Source organism: Podarcis melisellensis (genome assembly GCF_964234715.1).
Source record: "Podarcis melisellensis genome assembly, chromosome: 10".
Classification (NCBI taxonomy): domain Eukaryota; kingdom Metazoa; phylum Chordata; class Lepidosauria; order Squamata; family Lacertidae; genus Podarcis; species Podarcis melisellensis.
In genome coordinates this window covers 60,136,715-60,155,544 of record NC_138542.1, presented here as the reverse complement: position 1 = coordinate 60,155,544, position 18,830 = coordinate 60,136,715, and the positions used below count along the sequence as shown (strand labels likewise).

The 18,830-nt window shown below is 45.7% G+C and overlaps 1 protein-coding gene across 2 annotated transcripts in view; it reads left to right on the top strand.

Moving 5' to 3' along the window:
• The window catches only part of RERG (RAS like estrogen regulated growth inhibitor), a 91,107-nt gene extending 79,630 nt beyond the window's left edge, over positions 1-11,477 (top strand). The window contains exons 3-5 of one of the 2 annotated variants that reach the window (XM_081927475.1): positions 2,453-2,509; positions 8,069-8,142; positions 9,244-11,477. In XM_081927475.1, coding sequence (XP_081783601.1) covers positions 2,453-2,509; positions 8,069-8,142; positions 9,244-9,651 — 539 coding nt within the window. In that variant the 3' untranslated portion in view covers positions 9,652-11,477. The remainder of the gene's footprint in view (positions 1-2,452; positions 2,510-8,068; positions 8,143-9,243) is intronic. The other variant, XM_081927476.1, reaches the window with a different exon arrangement.
• Positions 11,478-18,830: the final 7,353 nt, after the last annotated feature.

Below are 18,830 nucleotides of genomic sequence, written 5' to 3'. Positions count from 1 at the left end.
CAACTCCCACGATCCCTAGCTAACAGGACCAGTGGTCAGGGATGATGGGAATTGTAGTCCAAAACATCTGGAGGGTCAAGGTTGGGGATGCCTGCTGTAAGGGCAGTTGCCTGGGCCCATTTTACATCTTGCGAACATTGAGCAGAAAGAAGGCATCCTCTACAGTGGTACCTCGGGTTAAGAACTTAATTCGTTCTGGAGGTCGCTTCTTAACCTGAAACTGTTCTTAACCTGAGGTACCACTTTAGCTAATGGGGCCTCCCACCGACGCCACACGGTTTCTGTTTTCATCCTGAAGCAAAGTTCTTAACCCGAGGTACTATTTCTGAGTTAGCAGAGTCTGTAATCTGAAGCATCTGTAACCTGAAGCGTCTGTAACCCGAGGTACCACTGTACTTCAAAAATGCCTTTGAGGACATTTTCAGAAAGCCATATGTCCAGCACATGTTTATGTAACCTCCATCCATATTTCTGTTAACCAAGGAAGTGTAAGAGGAAATGGCCCAAGAATGCAGCCAGATGCAGCCGGGTTCCAAAATGCTTTTAAAATGTATCTTCCATATACACTATTAAGGAAGAGAGAGAAGGACTTGCCAAGTGCCCCCATTTGGAGATCAGAGGAATGGAAAGGTCACAATACAGAACAAAATGTGGATCCTAAACTTAACATTTTGTCCATCTCCTTCTTGCCATGGCGTTTAGCTGGAGCGCTACAGAAACCACAGCATGTTGGGAGGTTTGATGTACACCGAATTAGAACGTCAAGGGTGTTTACCTGAACTTCTCCAGACTTCCGATCCGTTCAGCGAAGCAGATGTTCTCACAAGATTTAACAGCCCATCCTGCTAATGGATGGGTCGTTTATACCACAAGGAAAAACATTTTTCTCAAGAGTTTTGTGGTTGTGCCTCTGATTCTAGCCAAACCCAGAAAGCAAATATGTGCCTTTAAAAAAAACAAGGATAATGATGAACCATTGCAAATAGCTAATAAAAAGTTATGTTAGCCTTTGTTTCATAAAACCTTTCATGTGTACTCCATGGCACCGTGTAAATCAAATTGGTTTTTATGGAAATACATTGCAGAAAATAACTAAGGATTCTTCCAAACTTTAGCAATCCCTCAGCCCAGATAACTCTGGGAATTGTAGCTCTGTTAGGAGAACAGGGACCTCATAACTCTCAGCATCCTGAACAAACTACAGTTCCCAGAATTCTTTGGGGAAACCATGACTGTTAGTGGAATAAGAGTGCTTTAAACATATGGTGTGGCTATGAACTATCATTCTTCCTTGTATGCTGAACAGAGAGAAGGATCCAAATGTTGCTGATCTTTCAGCATTTTGAAACTTGGGTGAACATAGAAAACTCAAAAAGCAGCATGTTAAATAAAACATTCTTGCTTGTTAATTGAATTTAAAAAATACATTGCTACACTGATTTCTTTAAAAGCTTTTTTTAAAGACTTCACTTAAATAAATAACATTGAACAGCTGTTCGGCTAGGCAGACAGCAGAGAGCCTCTCCACCTTCTTGGGCTTGCAGGAAAGCTCAGCTGGGAATGGCATGCATTTTTCAGGAAAGACAAGCACCAGGATGGTTGCAGAGTACAGCCCTCCAGAGAAATGATTTGCTGAATGCAAAAAAATGGAGCACCCCAAAGACCCCTTGAATGCAAAGTTAATACAACAAAACACTGCACCATACCCATGAGAATATCACTAATTTTATTTTTCTTCTCCCTTTGGACATTTTTTTTCCTGTATTCCATTTCTCTCTTCATTAATTGATGGAGCGTGGTTGAAAAAAAATGCAGATTTTTTGTGCAGTAGAAGTGTGTATGTGTGAATAAAACCCCCCTGACTTTTGCCTCTGACCACACCACTGGGGTGCGGCCCCTGAAAGGATCCCCACGACGCAATGTGGCCCTCAGAATGACTGAATTTTTCCCCCAGATTACACTCACTGCAGACACATGCTGCAGTCAAAGATCGGTATTTGAGCACTATCTGTACCTAGGGCACCTGATGTTACATGACAGTAAATAATGAAGAAATCCTGTTTGAATGTCCCTATCCTATGAGACTCTTGTACAGAGCTGCAGTGTTGTAGCTAAGAGACTGAGGCCCCCTTATATGCTGAATTCAGTGCGGAATCCATTCAAGCCAAATTCCCAACATGCTAGTTTGGTTGTGTGAATCTGCTCTGTCTTGCAAGAGAGACTGCCCAGGTCAATAAGGTTTTTATTGTGCCATACAGCCCTCAAATACAGCAGCTGTCCAGAATATGGATGAGGAACCTGTGGCCTTTTCCAAGTATCGTCAGTGGTGAAGGGTGATGGAAGTTGTAGCCCAGTAGCACCCAGAAGCTGCCGGCTCTTCACCTAGAGAATGTCCCTGAACAAAAGATTTGTACTCCTCTGAATCTAACTTTATTTGTTTCTTTCTCCATAGCTCTTGTGGTGCGTTTTCTGACCAAACGGTTCATATGGGAGTACGATCCTACTCTTGGTAAGTTCTATTCCAGGCATGGGCAAACTCGGCACTCCCGATGTTTTTGGGACTACAACTCCCATCATCCCTGACGACTGGTCCTGTGAGCTAGGGATGATGGGAGTTGTAGTCCCCAAACATCTGGAGGGCCGAGTTTGCCTATGCCTGTTCTATTCTGTTGCCTGTAACCATGGAATGCCGCACAGCCGGTTGGAAAGACGATTTATAGTACTTGACTGATTTATAGCACCTCTCCCACTCCACAACCTTCTAACGTCCAGTCACTTTCAAGATCAGCAAGGGAACAACCCTAGCATTGTTATTGCAATTATAACCCCTCCCCTCCCCCCCAAAAAACCCTATGGTCATTGATCCAATGCACCAGGTAGGGCATACTCTTGATGTAATCTTTACCCCTAGTAATATGAGGGCTGAACCCAAGTTTATGGGGGTGCAATACATTCCCTTGTCATGGTCAGACCATTTCTGGTAAAGTTTGAACTGGAACTTTCTGCCTATTGACATCAGCAGGTTCCTTCACTGCAAGTTTTTCAGCACCTGAAACATTTTTGCTTAGGCAGGTTTATCCAGACCCATCAATGTTTATGTGTTTTACTATTACAGTGGTACCTCTAGTTATGAACTTAATTCGTTCCGGAGGTCCGTTCTTAACCTGAAACTGTTCTTGCCTAGAGGCGTGCTTTCACTAATAGGGCCTCTTGCTGCCATTGCGCCGGCGGCACACGATTTCTGTTCTCATCCTGGGGCAAAGTTCTCAACTCGAGGTAACTTTTCCAGGTTAGTGGAGTTTGTAACCTGAAGCGTTTGTAACTCGAGTTACCACTGTAATTAAAAACGTTTTTATTGATGATTTTGATATTTCTCGCAAGCCCCTTGGAAGTTCTACTGCAAGCAAGCGATATACACAGTTCGCTAAATGAAGTAAAAGATAAATAAAAGCCTTATTTTAGGAATTTGAACACCCCCCCCCCAAAAAAAGCAATTCCCTCTCTATTTTTGCAGGTGGTGGCAGAATGGTCCTACAAAAATGGAGTGGGGAATTCAGCCCACCCCTAGTTTATACGAACGTGGGTGTGTTTATATAAATTGTGAAGAATTCGGCATTTGTTGACGTGGTTTTCGAGTTGGCTTGGCACAGGGTTTTGCTCATTTCCCCCCCTAAAGAGTAGAGTATACAAACGTCCAAAGGTCACGACACTAGCAGTACCTCAGGCTGAAGGTGTAATGAAAACCGCTCTGATAGCTGTGCAGAATAGCCAAGCCATGCACTGTTAAAAGCACTCTTCTCTGCCAATACACCAGGCAATAAGACTTGGATCTGATTCAACCCCCAACAAGGCAATTAAAGTTAGATTTGGAGCACGATACAAAACCAGTCCATTAAGCATTCCCAAGGTTTTTTTTGGGGGGTGGGGAGAATCTTGGCTTCTTGAAAGGTCTTTTCTTGATGATTCAAATTCTCCAAGCTCTTCTAAAAAACCCCAATGATCCGGCCTTCCCACTGTGGTCTGCTCCAAATGTGGAGCATTCATGCAAAGTCAAAATTTGTGTGATCCCTTTTCTGGCAACCCGTTTCGACTCAAGCATATGGCATTGCAGTCGCATACTCTGCAGACCAAGGACAATTTAAATGATCTGCGGACGGCTGCCAGGTCCTCTAAAAACAAACCCATGCAAAATCAAATAAATGGCTCTCTTGCCAATGAAGCTGTTCATTCTTAACAGGGCTTTTGGAACATCTTTCTCCCCACCACCACTACCTTCTAAATGCTCCCTTGTGGCCTTTGAGTAGAGAGCAGTTATGTCAGGCAATGAGATACATAGAATGGGTATGACTTGTGGTGTTGGGGGGGGGGAGATGTTTAGGGCCCTTGCCAGCGCAGATGACTTGGACATTTTATTTCTAAAAACCACTGGAGGGGAAAGGAATAGGCGGGTTGGCTTGTAAACATAGGATTGTTCTCTAAAATCTTTTACGCCAGTGTGTAAGTATGGAGTTACTTACCACAATGCTTAGCTCAATGACCTTTCAAAAATAGATAGGTCACATGATCATTAATGGCTCTTACGTGCACTGTGTGTTTAAAGTAGCATCATACCAATTTAAACAGCCATGTCTCCTGCCCCCCTGCCTCAAAGAATCCTGGGAGCTGTAGTTCATTAAGGGTGCTGAAAGTTGTTAGGAGACCCCTATTCCCCTCACAGAACTACAAATCCTTATCCTGCTCTTTCCAGTGCATTTCCACTTTCAATTTTCTTACTGAACTAAGTCCACAAGGTTTTTTTGGGAGGGGGTATTTTTGTGCAAGAGTGCCCAATCCACTTCTTCAGCTGCACAAACTGCTTTTGCCAGTCGGCAGTTGAATCCCACCTGCAAAATGGCGGCTGCCTAGAAGCAGCAACCTTGTGCAAAATGAGCTCATCAAAACTTGCTGATACTCTTTGAGGGGGGTAGTGAAGAAAGGTGGTGTTGCTATTCTCCCAAGGAGAAGGTGGCACTGGATTCTGTATCAGAGTTCTGTAGTCTGTCCCCTGTTTAATTAGTGACATGCCTTGTTTGGGGAGCTGTTTTCTTATCCAGATTTTCACAGCTAAAGAGCATCATAGTGCGTTATCATTTTCAAGGCTACCTTGACAGGTACCTGCCCCGCAAAGACATGATTTCCAGTTGCCAAAAGGGAGAGCGGAATATTCAAGTCGCTCGACTTCATACAAATTTAATACGCCTTCTGTTGCCAGCTCCCTTCTCTCCTCTCCACTGACGTGGATGGATTGGGCTTTGGGCTCTTCTTCCAGATCATTTGTGCAGCAGAACTAAAATCTGGGCTCCCAGATAGATTTTCCCATCCATCCTGTATCCCCAAATGCCATGCGAGACTAAATAATGCAAGGCAGTGCACTGCAATATGTTGAGCCATGGTTTGTGCCCCAAGCAATTATAAATAAAACAGAGTTTTATTGTGGGGCAGGGAATGTTCCTGCTCATTTTTGTCTGAAATTTCCAGTGAGTGGTGTCCACAGTACATGGTTTCCTACAGGGGTGTATAGGAAGCTTCTTTCCTAGGGAGGGCCAGTGACTCTCAGGAAAAGTCACTGAAGGGACGGAGCCAATGGTGGGTGGAGCCACAACCCATGTGGGCAGAACTACCACTTCTCCCTCTCACTCATTCTCTCCCACAGCTCTGCCCACCTCTAGCAAGCCCCCATAGGAGACCCCACCACCAAAGTGTTAGGCAGGATAGTGTACCTTTTCCTCCTGGGCAACCTTTTGGGGGCCACATGAAAGTGGTGGGTAGGGCCAGAGGCAACAGTGGGCAGAGTAATGTATGTATCAGGAGTGAGCCAGCAATAAATCACACGGGGTAAGTGAAGCTAACTCTTTATTAGAAGAAACAAGGTCTGGTCAAGAGTCCCTAGCTTAATGAGCACAGCAACTCTCCTGTGGTAGGTTTTGGTCTTAGGAAGCAGTTGCTGCGACTGAAGGTCCCTGCCTTCCCGCAGCTGCCCAAGTCTCTTATTCTTCCGGGTCATTCCCAAGCAATCTGAGGGTACGCCGACACACCAGCCTTTGCTTCTCCTGCTTCATACCTCTCCTGGTCATAGGAGATTGTCGCAGCAGGAGGGGGAGAAACCATGGCTTCTTCACCAGCCTGATTCATCTCTGCTTCTTGGCCTTCTTTCTGATTCTGATTCTGGATTTCTCTTTGCCACAGACTCACTAAGCTCTTTTACTTCCGCAGCTTCTGACACTTCCCCCCTAGTTTTCTCCCTCTGTCCCCACATCGCCATCCCACCACCAATTCCCGGGGCTTTGAGCCTTCTTCACTTGGGGGTACCCCAGCTGGTCCTCCCCCCCATTCCTCTGCATCCAGCCAGTCCATAACAGTATATAAATTTTACTTTTGGTAGGCTAGTTTCTACACACACATCTCACACGTCCTTCTCTGTCCTCCTCCCAGGCAACCAAGAGGCATCAACAGAGTTCAAGGACACATCACAGTGTGATAAAAACACTCAGGGAGGGTGCAAAGCAAGGCTGGTGAGGGATATGGCCTGGGGAGAAGGGGTGTGGTCTGGGAAGAGTCCTGAGGGCCAGTCAGAAAAGCACTTGGCCCCCCAAGCCTGAGGCTTCCTGTTCCTGAGTTAGGAGTTTGTGTAGTGGGTATATGAGTTTCATCTAACACCAGAGACTCTACATTCTGATTCCATGTTTTCTAGCGTACTCATTAACTCTGTGGCACAAATCAGCCCAGGGGAGGTTTTTTTCAATCTGCTTTCTCTCCCCCCCCCCCTTCTCGCTACATCTCTTTTATAAGAACTTTGTGTCTCCGGCAATTTAAAAGTAAATTGAATTGGGCAACATGGGGTGGGATGGAATGAAAGTGCCTGGCTCTGCCAATATTCCGTAGCCCCCATTGTTGTTGTTTTTAAATGAAAGCTGAACCAAACTAATATCTCAAGCATGGATCTAAATATTTAAAGCGTGAGTTTTACATATCTCAAAATCTTGGCTTTCGATCCGATCAGGGAACAGAACATGTCAGGAAAGAGAGCCAAATAACAAACCAGCCATTGGATTAATGATGGTGGGAAAAGATCCAAGGTTATGCCAGTAGCATGTAAAATGGATTAACATCATGTTTTGTGGCTATGAATTTTTACATCTATATTCTGCCCTTTCTCCATGGCGTTGGGTGATGTTACATTCCTCTTGCTCCTTCCTATTAACCTCACAACATCCCTGTGAGGGAGGTTACATGGAGAGATTGTACCTGGACCAGAGTTACCTGGTGAACTTCTTATGGCTGAGTGTGGACTTAAAATATGGGTCGCTCTAGCCCTAAGTCTGTTGCTCTTAAACATGGCAGACATTCAGTCTTCCAGCTCACGAGGAGCCATGAGGGCAGGGAGACAAAAGACAGAGCTAGCATGCTGGTCCTCTGCTTTCCTCTTCGAATTGTGTGAAGGATCTGAATTCCCAAAATGGTGGAAAGGTCTGGTACTCGGCTGAGACCTTTTATCCTTCTTGAGCCAGGCCACCCCTCCCATGCTCCTCCCTCTTTCTGAAGAGTGGAGACTTAAAGGGGTAGACCGGTTGCCTGGAGCATAACACCTCATCAGCTCCCCACTTTATGCATTGCCTTGGTTGGTGAACAGATGTTGGGAGCAGTGAGACCTCTGGTATAAAGCAGGCTGGTTTGTCAGGAGAACCTGGCTCAGAGGGAGGGGAGGGTTGCCGTCTTCTGAAACCCAGTTTGGGGGTTCTCCCCTCCTCATGTTATCCTCACAGGGTAGGTTAAGCTGAGAGATGGTGACCATTCCTACTTCAACAGTCTAACCAGTACACCACACTGTCTCATACTGGTTGGGATCATAGGCCATATCTGTCAGAATAGAGGGGGGAGGGGTCCAGAGGCCCAATCAGATATATAGAGATGTGTTGCAAGTGGCTGCACCCAAAACTGTTTGCTTTTTGAGTTTTAATTTAATTTTCTCTCTCTCTCTCTCTCTCTCTCTCTCTCTCTCTCTCTCTCTCTCTCTCATGTTTCTTTTAAGAGTCCACTTACCGTCATCAGGCCACAATTGACGATGAAGTTGTTTCTATGGAAATACTGGACACAGCTGGGCAGGTGAGTCAGAACTCTACAGATCCCTACAACAGAAACCAAATGCCAGAGAACTGTAAGTAACTTCAGAGGAAGGTTGTGAAGCATTGCTAAGCCAAATGTTAGACGTTAAAAGCATTCAAGAGGCAAAAGGGGACATGCCAAAAGACAGTGGGCAAATGGGTAGGGAGGTGACATCTTATTTTCCTTGCCTGTAATTGTATTATTATTATTATTATTATTATTATTATTATTATTATTATTCACCAACTGAAGCTTTGCACAATCCATTTGTGCAAATCTGTTCCCTTTAGCTGCTGCTTCTCCTGTAGCATTCCCCCCCCCCCCGGCCTGCTACCTCCAGGCAGGCAAATAGTAACTGATGAATAACAAAGGAGGAGGTGCTATTTTTAATCTCAACCCTGTAGCACTCTGGTAGTGATGATGAATTCATAGCTCCTTTTCTTTACTGACAAAGGCTTACCTTTCTAAGGGCAGGCGTGGGTGCATTTAATCCAAGGTTGAAATTGTGCTAAACAATTCTCAACAAATGTGGCATTGCCCAAGGGTGACATTCGAGATTTCAGGGAGAGGAAAGAGGAGGAGAGAGACTCAGGAAACTACTACTACTACTACTACTACTACTACTACTATTAAATTTCTATACTGCCCTTCATCTGAAAATCACAGGGCAGTTCACAACATAAAATTTCAAAATGAGAACACAAAATTGGTCTCCATTGCATAAGAGGGCATTTAGGGTGATCTAAATGGACCAGAAATCGGGACACACACACACACACACAAGGCTAGAAGTCCCTGTTTTACTACTGCTCCTATTTTTCATGCTGCCTTGTTTTGTGAACATAGCATCAAAGTACCATAAAACCATTGAAGGAATGCAGGGTAATAATGCTTTCTGCTAGTATTGCTGCGCTAGGGCTTGCACATTTAGTGCCTGGCCCTGGAGAATGGACACTTTTTATAGATCGTAAACAAAAGCCATAGCATAGCAACACTAAATCAGAACATAGTCCTCTGCAGTCCAAAATACGGGTCCAAAAAACCCCCTTGATTGTGTCTTTTGACCACACCCATTCTTCCTGCCTCTTTCTTTCCAAACAGGAGGATGCCATTCAGAAGGAAGGCCATGTGCGATGGGGCGAGGGCTTTGTGCTGGTCTATGACATCACCGACAGAGGGAGCTTTGAAGAAGTCCTGCCACTTAAGAACTTGCTAGACGAAGTTAAAAAACCCAAGAATGTTACCTTGATCCTAGTTGGAAACAAAGCAGACCTGGACCACTCAAGGCAGGTCAGCACCGAAGAAGGGGAAAAGCTGGCCACCGATCTAGCCTGTGCATTTTACGAGTGCTCTGCTTGTACAGGGGAAGGCAACATCATGGAGGCCTTTTATGAGCTTTGCCGGGAAGTGCGGCGCCGGAAGATGGTCCAGGGCAAGACCCGGAGACGGAGCTCCACCACTCACGTCAAGCAAGCAATCAACAAGATGCTCACCAAAATCAGCAGTTAAAATATTTCACTTGTTTCATTAATCGAGAACATCTCAACTGAGGTGGGGTGAGAAGGCCGGATTGTAGGCAATCAACAAGATGGTGAAAGCTTTGCTCTTCCCTAAACCCCCAAAACCATCACATTACTCTTCCTGAAATTAAGAGAAGCAAAGCAGGTTTCTGGAGTTGGAGCAATTACCAAATTGAGTATTTTTTTAAATAATAAATTCACAGGGTCACTTAGAGAATGTACCAGATCGGTTACTGCTTCCCCTACAACACAGCATGTTCACCTCTCACTATTATTTGATGACTTATCACTGGCCAATAGCTAAATGAGTCTCCAGTCCAGTTTTACTGGGTGATATATTTTTTTTATTGGGTCTTTTACCACTGGCAACTTAGGCTGTGTACACACAACATTTTATTCTAGAATCAAAGGAGTATGAATGCAGTATTTGTTTATTCCTACATAGTCCACTCACAGGCTAGATCTAATGCATTTTTATTTATTTTTGGCCCCTCAAAAGTGCTTCTTGAGAAACTGGTTTCATTCAGAAAACAAAAGCTCCTTGCAAATTGATTCTGCATTGCCCCCACAGTGTGTCCACTTGAAAGTGGGTGTAGGTGGTCCCAGCAGTGGGGGTTGCATCCACACCTACTCAATGGCTTTGATGAAGGATGTATAACAAGAAGGGGATCATCACTTCCTCCTTGGTGGATGTGCAGGGAGGAAAAGGTGTGGCTAACCTAATTGAGGGGAGGGTTTTCAAATCTGTACTGAGTAACCACACCCACTCTTGTGCACAGCAGGCTCTAGAATCAGTCTAGTTTGAAGGCATGTTGAGAATGAGCGAGAATGGATGAGCATGTTGAGGATGAGCAAGAATGAAAAGTGGAGACAACATCAATGCCGATTTCCAGCAAGATCTTGCTGAAGTCTGGCAAGATCTCATGAGATTTTGATCAGGTCTCGCAATACCTTGCCGGAAATCGGCACCGAGGCCAGAGCTTCTCCACCAGGGGCAGAGACAGTAGGACTTCACCTCGTCTCATGGGTGGGCCAGGCCTGGTTAGTGTGTACACAGCGTTAATCTACATATTGCCTATTCATATAGCATTGATCAAGAACATCCACCCTTTCTGCCAGATGTCTAAACCCCATCCTTAATGTAAGAAAGCAGAGGAATTGTCACCTAATTCCTCCAGTGTGCTTACTGGCCTGTTGCAAGTGGGCAGCTTAGCAAATGTCTGCATCAGCCTCCCCACCACCAGGATGTTTTGGATCACAACTCCCAGCAGTCCCAAATAGCACCTGGTTGGAGAAGGTGGTCTAACTTGCTCATTGTGGGCAAAGTGGCCTGTTGCTATTTACATATCTACATAACACAGAAGGCAGTCTCTGGGTCTGGAGAACACTATGTATCTGGCTGTCAACCTATGGAGGGTATGAGATGGATTTCACACATTTCACGACACTATATTAATGCATGGTCAATTTTTCTTGAGAACAAAACTGCCTCTTTCCTTGTGTCACTTTTCCTGAACCTTTATAATGCCTACATTTTAGTAGGGTATCTTTGTAAACTCAGCTAGCAGAAACTCTTCAACGAGTTGGTAGGCTCAACTGGATTTGTTACGTTATGTTAAAAGTTTATTTTTATGCCGCTTTTCAGTTCCTAAAGCCCCTCCAAAGTAGTACAGAAAAGTGAAAATGCAAAAAATAAAATAAAATATCAGTTACCAAGAGATTGTATGAAAATGACACACTATACGCTTGGCTGTGTATCTATGTTTGTAAGCCCTGCAGAGTTAGACAGGAAATAATACTCATTTCTTTCACAAAGGTTTGGCTTTTTTCTTGTTCTGCTTCCTAACTGGTGGATCCATTTCTACTTTAATTGGAACGGGCTGTAAAGAAACCTCTTTGACAGGTCACAACTGATAGTGGTGCACCTTAAGGTAAAGGTAAAGGGACCCCTGACCATTAGTTCCATTCGTGACCGACTCTGGGGTTGCGGCGCTCATCTTGCTTTATTGGCCAAGGGAGCCAGCATACAGCTTACGGGTCATGTGGCCAGCACAACTAAGCCACTTCTGGCAAACCAGAGCAGCGCATAGAAATGCCATTTACCTTCCCACCAGAGGAAGGTACCTATTTATCTACTTGCACTTTGACGTTCTTTCAAACTGCTAGGTTGGCAGGAGCAGGGACTGAGCAACGGGAGCTCACCCCATTGCGGGGATTCGAAGTCCTAGGCTCTGTGGTTTAACCCACAGCGACACCCACATCCCATGGTGGTGCACCTTAGCTCCTACTTATTTGTGCTGATCAAAAGCTGTATTTGTCTACAATATGAGCTCAGTACTGGAGCTGATTCCAGGTTGGGTGGAGCTTGATTTGTGCAAGGGCCGGAATATACGAGCATCTGAATTTCCTTCTACAACAGGTCCAAGACATTTTTCTGCTGGCCAAAGTTGAGGCACAAAGTACCCAATGGTGGTCAAGCTGCTTTGGTGCCTGAGGCAGAAAATATCCCAAGTGTCTCTCCCTGGCAATAAAAGCACAACAACAACCAATTAAATGAATAAAAGTGTACTGTCCTTTCGCGGGGCACCCCAAATCAGCTGCCTTGAGGCAACTGCCTCAGATATGGGGAATCTCAGGCCTGGAGGTCAAATGTGGCCCTTCAGGCCCCTTCATCTGGCCCTTGGGGTTATCACCAGACCACACACACCCTTTCCAGCTGCCCCTCTTACCAGCCTGGCCTTGCACCCACCTTCAGTGGGGAAAAGTGGAAGTTGATGTAGTGATAAGAGAAGGAACAGGGAAAAGCAATCTCCAAACAAACAGTTCAGATCAGCTGCATGGGGGTGGGAGAGAGAGACAGAAAGGGGTGTCAGAAAGAGAAAAAGGGGGATAAAGTCCTTTAAATTAAAAAAAGCTCCCTGTCTATGATGTAGAGGAACATCTGAAAGCTCTGATCCCCACCCCTGTATCCCTCCCAAGTTTATTAGGTACCCAAGAGGTTTATGGTGTGACCACCACAGAGGCCTCTATAGGAATCAGCACACTTGAGCTCCCCAACAAGTCTGGCTATTGCTATCATAAATGGTCAAGATTTCAGGAGGTTATTTCCCACTGTGCTGTTAAAACAATAATAATCTGAAAAGATGGGTTTTGTTCCCTTTAGCCTGGCGATTCAGTCGTCAAAGTGTTACAGCCGACTCTTTTATTGCAATGCGCTCCTGCCCAGAGTACCGCTTTCGAAAAGTGTTGAAGTACAGGTATATTAAAGCTTTGCTTCCAGAAGTCTTTCAATTTTGGCAGCCGTGTTGAAAGGAGCCAATGTAACATGACCCCCTTTCAACAGGGTTTCCAGCAGCAGAAAGTAGCAGGGTTGAAATAGCCCCTATTACTTTCCTTACATCGAGTTCTTTCTGCTGGCACCATCACTCCAATTCCCCAGCTTTGCTCTTATGCTTCCTGCCTTATTCTGCTGGACAGCCCTTAGTTTCAGGCCTGGAGTCTGCCCCCAACATCCTGGGCTGACCCCTTGCCTGGCTGACTCACCTCTGTGCCCCCTCACCTGCTGCCCCCTAGTGGTTGTGCTGCCACCACCTTCCCACCCTGTTTTCAAGTGTGCTTAAAGGTAAAGGGACCCCTAGCCATGAGGTCCAGTCATGGCCGACTCTGGGGTTGCGGCGCTCATCTCACTTTATTGGCCGAGGTAGCTGGCATACAGCTTCTGGGTCATGTGGGTCAAGTGTGCAACAATGAGCTTGTTCTACTGACATAATTTTATTGTTGATTTTATGCCATTCACTATTTTTCTTAATATCAGTGGTATATAAAATAATGTAAGCTCGCTTGCATGTGCAAAAGGAAGGCTGGCAGCTACTCCCAACAACCTCCTGCTGCTTATCTAACAGCTGCCGTGTGCTGAATTGCTCCTGGCCCATGAAAGGACCACTGCCAGGTAAGTCCACGAGCAAGCATGCAGCTAGGTGAGCTCAGAAGTATGTGATGGGGGTGGTGAGCACGCTAAAGGCTGAGGAACCACCACTGCTGGGGTCCCAGTCAGTGCTGGGAGGGGACTGAGGACAGCCTGCACAGAGCCACTCAAAATCCAAAGCTGATGCCATTTACCATATTAGCCATCTGATTGACATATGCATGTTTTGCTGCACTAACTGGAGGCAGTGAGTGTAGTAGCATCTGTGGTTGAGTTGTCAGAGGCCTACAATGGGCATTGTTTGGCTAAAATGGGTGAGAGGTTGTCAAGTCAGGGAACGTGGATTCCATTAAACACAGAGTTCCATACACTCCAACATATCTTTAATGAAAAAAGAGCCATTATTATTATTATTATTATTATTATTATTATTATTATTATTATACTCCACCCATCTGACCAAGTTGCCCCAGCCATCCTGGGTGGCTTCCAGCATAACATTAAACATTGAAAATTTTCCCTCGACGATGCTGCTTTCAGGTGGCTTAGGGATCAGATAACTCCATACCTTCCAATGTTTCTCGAATGAAAATAGGGATGTCCTAAGGAAAAGTGGGGTGAAATCAGAAACTGGGATGGCTTCTGTAAATCCGGGACTGTCCCTGGAAAATAGAGACACCTGGAGGGTCTGGAGTTCTGCCAGGGTTGCATTAGCTAATGGGAAGGATATGCAGCAGCAACAGCTCGATCTTACGCACATTTATTTATAAATAGGTGCCAAATCTTGAAGTTTAAAAAAGTCTGGTTCTTGAATCTGGGAGGTACAACCCAGAGCAGGTTAAGGAGGTTGCCTGGCTAAGGCAGCGATTCTCAACGTTTGTTCACAGACCGCTTGAAAATGACTGGCGGCCTCAGCAGACCACTTAAAGAACTTTCACAGCACAGGCATAACTCATATTTTAATAACATTTTTCCTCCAGTGGCAGCATCGCAAGAGCCAGCATTGTATTATGTTAATTGTGGGCTCCAGCCTAGATGCCTTGGGAAGATCCCCTTAAACTGGTAATTGTTTTTGGGAGAATTTGGTAGACTGCACCAGTATTGTATTAAGAAAACCACAGGCTCAGTTGTTGTGACCCTGTTTGATTACTTGGCCTTGGTCGGAAGAGGGAAAAAAGCATCACCGTCAACAAGAAAAAGTGCAGGGCCAAGCACAGATGTTCTCAAGTGTTCTGCAACATTTCAGCAGACCAGCTGAATCTGATTGGAGGTAGCAGACTGCTAGAGGTCTGCATGCCTTATTTTGAGTCCCTCTTATGTGTAGTAGAGCATCTACATGGAAAAAGTCCCAGATTCAGCCCCAAGTATCTCCAGTCAGCTCTGGGAAAGTCCCCGTCTTAAGACAGACGAATGGTCTAACTTGGTAGAAGACTGCTTCCAATATATATTTCTAATCCACCTCGCAGGATTGCTGTAAAGATGCCCAAGTTCTTCATTTTAAAGTGCCACAGTGTATAATTATATAATCTCTGTTTACTAGATGGTGCGCCACAGTCTGAGAACTGATGCGGCCCCTCAGCTGTCCCGATAAAATCGGGACATCACGTTTTTGGGAGCCATGCTCTCACACAGCAGCCCCAAAATATATGAGAGCACGGCGCCCAAAAATCCACATTTGGGGGCTCTGTGCTCTCGCAGGAGTCACGTGACTCAAATGGGAGCACGGCCCGGAAGACGTGTGTCCTGGTTTTTGGCCTGGACCTGTTGGAGGCCATGCTAATGGAGATGTTGCAGTGGGGAGACAGGAGTGTATCATCTCACATTTTCCAGGCGGGAACATTCCAGGTCTGAATGTGCCCTTTGTACTCAGATCCCCTTACATGTGGCAAGCCAGCACTTCAGGGAGGTTCCTGGGCCTGCCTTCAACATGATGCGCTGACTTTGTAACTAATAGTGGCATGAGGGCTTTTTCAAACAAGCAAACTGCAGGCAGAAATTTATTTGAAGTGGTACAGATGGTACCTTGTGCTCTGCTCACCATTTGGTTCTGTTCCAAGTCAATACACAATCGGTCATATTTTCAACGGTTTGGCATTACACAAAACTTGTGGAAGGCAGCCAAAAAGGAAATGTCTTTGAAACCCCTATTATTCATATTTTGTTCTATCAATGATTAGCTTCAACTCCAATCTTTTCTTTTCTTTTCTTGATTTGAAGGCGGGGTGGGCATTGTTTCAACATGCATTTTCTGTAATACTTTGTACTGGAGGAGAAGGGACCTAAATGATTTTTGCCAGATGGACATTGAGTTTGGCTGGTTTTTGTCCCCAACTTCAATTATTTTGTTTTTAATGGCTTGAGGTATTCACATATCTTTTCAGAAAGGAAACGAATGCATTTGTAAAATATAGAGGCTTTAACTGAACAATATTTCTTGGCTATTTGGCATAGCTGACTTTATTTTCCTTGAAAACATTAATCTATAATAAAAGTGTCATTTTAAAAGCTCTCGGCTTTTGGATGCTGTTTCCACCTTCTGTGCCAGAAGTTAAATGTAACATTTCAGACATCTTGTTCCGTGGTGACGGAGATGGAAGATTATAGGCCCAACAGTTAACTGTGAGGATGGCTGTGTATGCGCCGTACATTTAAAGCACATAACTTCCTCCAAAGAATCCTGGGAACTTCAGTTTGGGAACTCCTTTGTTAAGGAAGCTGGGAATTGTAGCTGAGTGAGGGGTAAGATGCAATTCTTGGGATGATTTGTAGGAAATTATGTGCTTTAAATTTGCAATGTGTAGGCAGCCCAAGACTAAGACCACCACAAGATATTATGCTGACTGAGGTGAAGGACAAGATTGTGTCCCTCATTCCATTCCAAAATAGCACCTCCTACTATTCCATATACCCAGCTTGACCAGACTGGCTGCTGACTGCAAGCTGTATGGTGCACAGACACCCTGTCCTCCAACATCCTGCTGCCTGCCGTTCCCCAGTTTCTGCACCTGAGGAAGCCATCTTGTACTGCCTAATTCTAAGGCCAGCCCTGACTAAGACTTGGAACTTAGTATAATGACTTATCTACTTGGGACTTTGTCGTGATCACCTGTAGCAGGATTGAGGCCTACCACCACACACCTAAATAAAGTGAACCCTCACCCTGGATATTCACACTATGAAGCCAGTGGTCTTAAGACAACACTAACCTGTGACACTTCTCACATACTGCTGCCACCATCTCTCAATTCACCCTAGTACCTGAGTGGAAATAAATCCCAAGAGCTGTGGCTTAGTTTGGGAGTAAAAGGTAAAGGTAAAGGTACCCCTGACCATTAGGTCCAGTCGTGGCCGACTCTAGGGTTGCGGCGCTCATCTCGCTTTATTGGCTGAGGGAGCCGGCGTACAGCTTCTGGGTCATGTGGCCAGCATGACTAAACCGGTATTGGCGAACCAGAGCAGCGCACGGAAACGGCGTTTACCTTCCCGCTGGAGCTGTTCCTTTTGAACTGCTAGGTTGGCAGGAGCAGGGACAGAGCAACAGGAGCTCACCCCAACACGGGGATTCGAACCGCTCACCTTACGATCGGCAAATCCTAGGCACTGAGGTTTTACCCACAGCGCCACCCGCGTCCCTTTAATGTGGGAGTAGTATCTACCAATCACTGCTGCATGAGGTCAGCCTGTTTCTCCCTTATCCCTCCTTGGTCAAGCTTGTGCTGAGGGTCAACATGAACAGGCTGTGGGCTGACACCAGCAGGGACACCACCAACAAATGCTGGGGATCTCAGGTGGGTTGAATGTTGTTGCATCCATGTCCTGCGTGCAGGCTTCCCAAAAGATATCTGGTTGGCTGTTGTGAGAACCAGGATGCTGGACTTGGTGGGCCATTGGCTTGTTGCAGCAGGCTTGTCTTATGTCCTGTGGGGACCTGAAGTAGTTTCGAGAGCATCATTTCATGAATCAGCCTTCCTCTGGTAGCAATTCTTTCCCCTGCATTTCAGTCTGGCACATTTAAATGAACCCATTAACACAAAGTACCTTGGTGGAGACAAAGACAGATCGAGCTTGCATAATGGCTGTGGGGGAATTCTCCCCAGCCTCCTTTCACATCCTAGTCACAGCTCCATTCGTAGAGCATGGAAGATGCATCATCGCTGTTCCAGACAATTTCCACTAAAGTACAAGATCTGCAGGAAAGGAAACAGGAGGCCATTGCGAGCCTGCCATGAGCTCTTGGGATGATCTTCAATTCGGGCTGAAGAGTACAAACAAGGAGTGTTTATCTAGTAAAGTAAAGGGACCCCTGACCATTAGGTCCAGTCGTGACCAACTCTGGGGTTGTGGTGCTCATCTCACTTTATTGGCCGAGGGAGCTGGCGTACAGCTTCCGGGTCATGTGGCCAGCATGACTAAGCTGCTTCTGGCGAACCAGAGCAGCGCACAGAAACACAGTTTACCTTCCTGCCAGAGCGGTACCTATTTATCTACTTGCACTGTGTGCTTTTGAACTGCTAGGTTAGCAGGAGCAGGGACTGAGCAACAGGAGCTCACCCCATCGCGGGGATTTGAACCGCCGACCTTCTGATCAGCAAGTCCTAGGCTCTGTGGTTTAACCCACAGCACCACCCGCATCCTCGTAGTGTTTATCTACTTCCCACTGGAATCACAGTCCAAACACTCCTTGGTCTAGTGCTGGGATAAGGAAACTTTTTCTGACTGAGGGCCACATTCCCGTCATGACAACTTTCTGGAGGCCAAATGGCAGAGCTGAGTAAGGTCAGAGGCAAATGAGGACAGAGCAACAAATATAAACTTTACCTTTGTATACTGTGTGGAAACCTCTAGACATTCACACATCTCTCTGTCCTCTATCTAGGCAAGGAAAAGCACGTTCAGAATTCAAGGACACATTCCTTGAAAAGCACTCGGAGGTGGGGGTGCAAAGCAAAGCTGATGAGGGCTGTGGCCTGCAGAAAGTTTCAAGAGCCAGATAGACCAGGAGGGTCATTGTTTGGTCCCAGGGCTGAGGTTCCCCATGCTTGCTCTAATGGTCCTGGATTGTCCAATACAGCTGCATTCTGGAAGCCATGCAATCTGTAAAGCAGACTCCAAGTGGAGTCTTCCAGTGCTGTTACCATATAGGTAGAAGCTGGATTTAAGATCATTGCCCAGGGGCGGGAGCAGGCAGCTCAATCTCTGCCTGATTTCAAAGATGCTCAGACTGAGAAGATGGAATGAGAGGG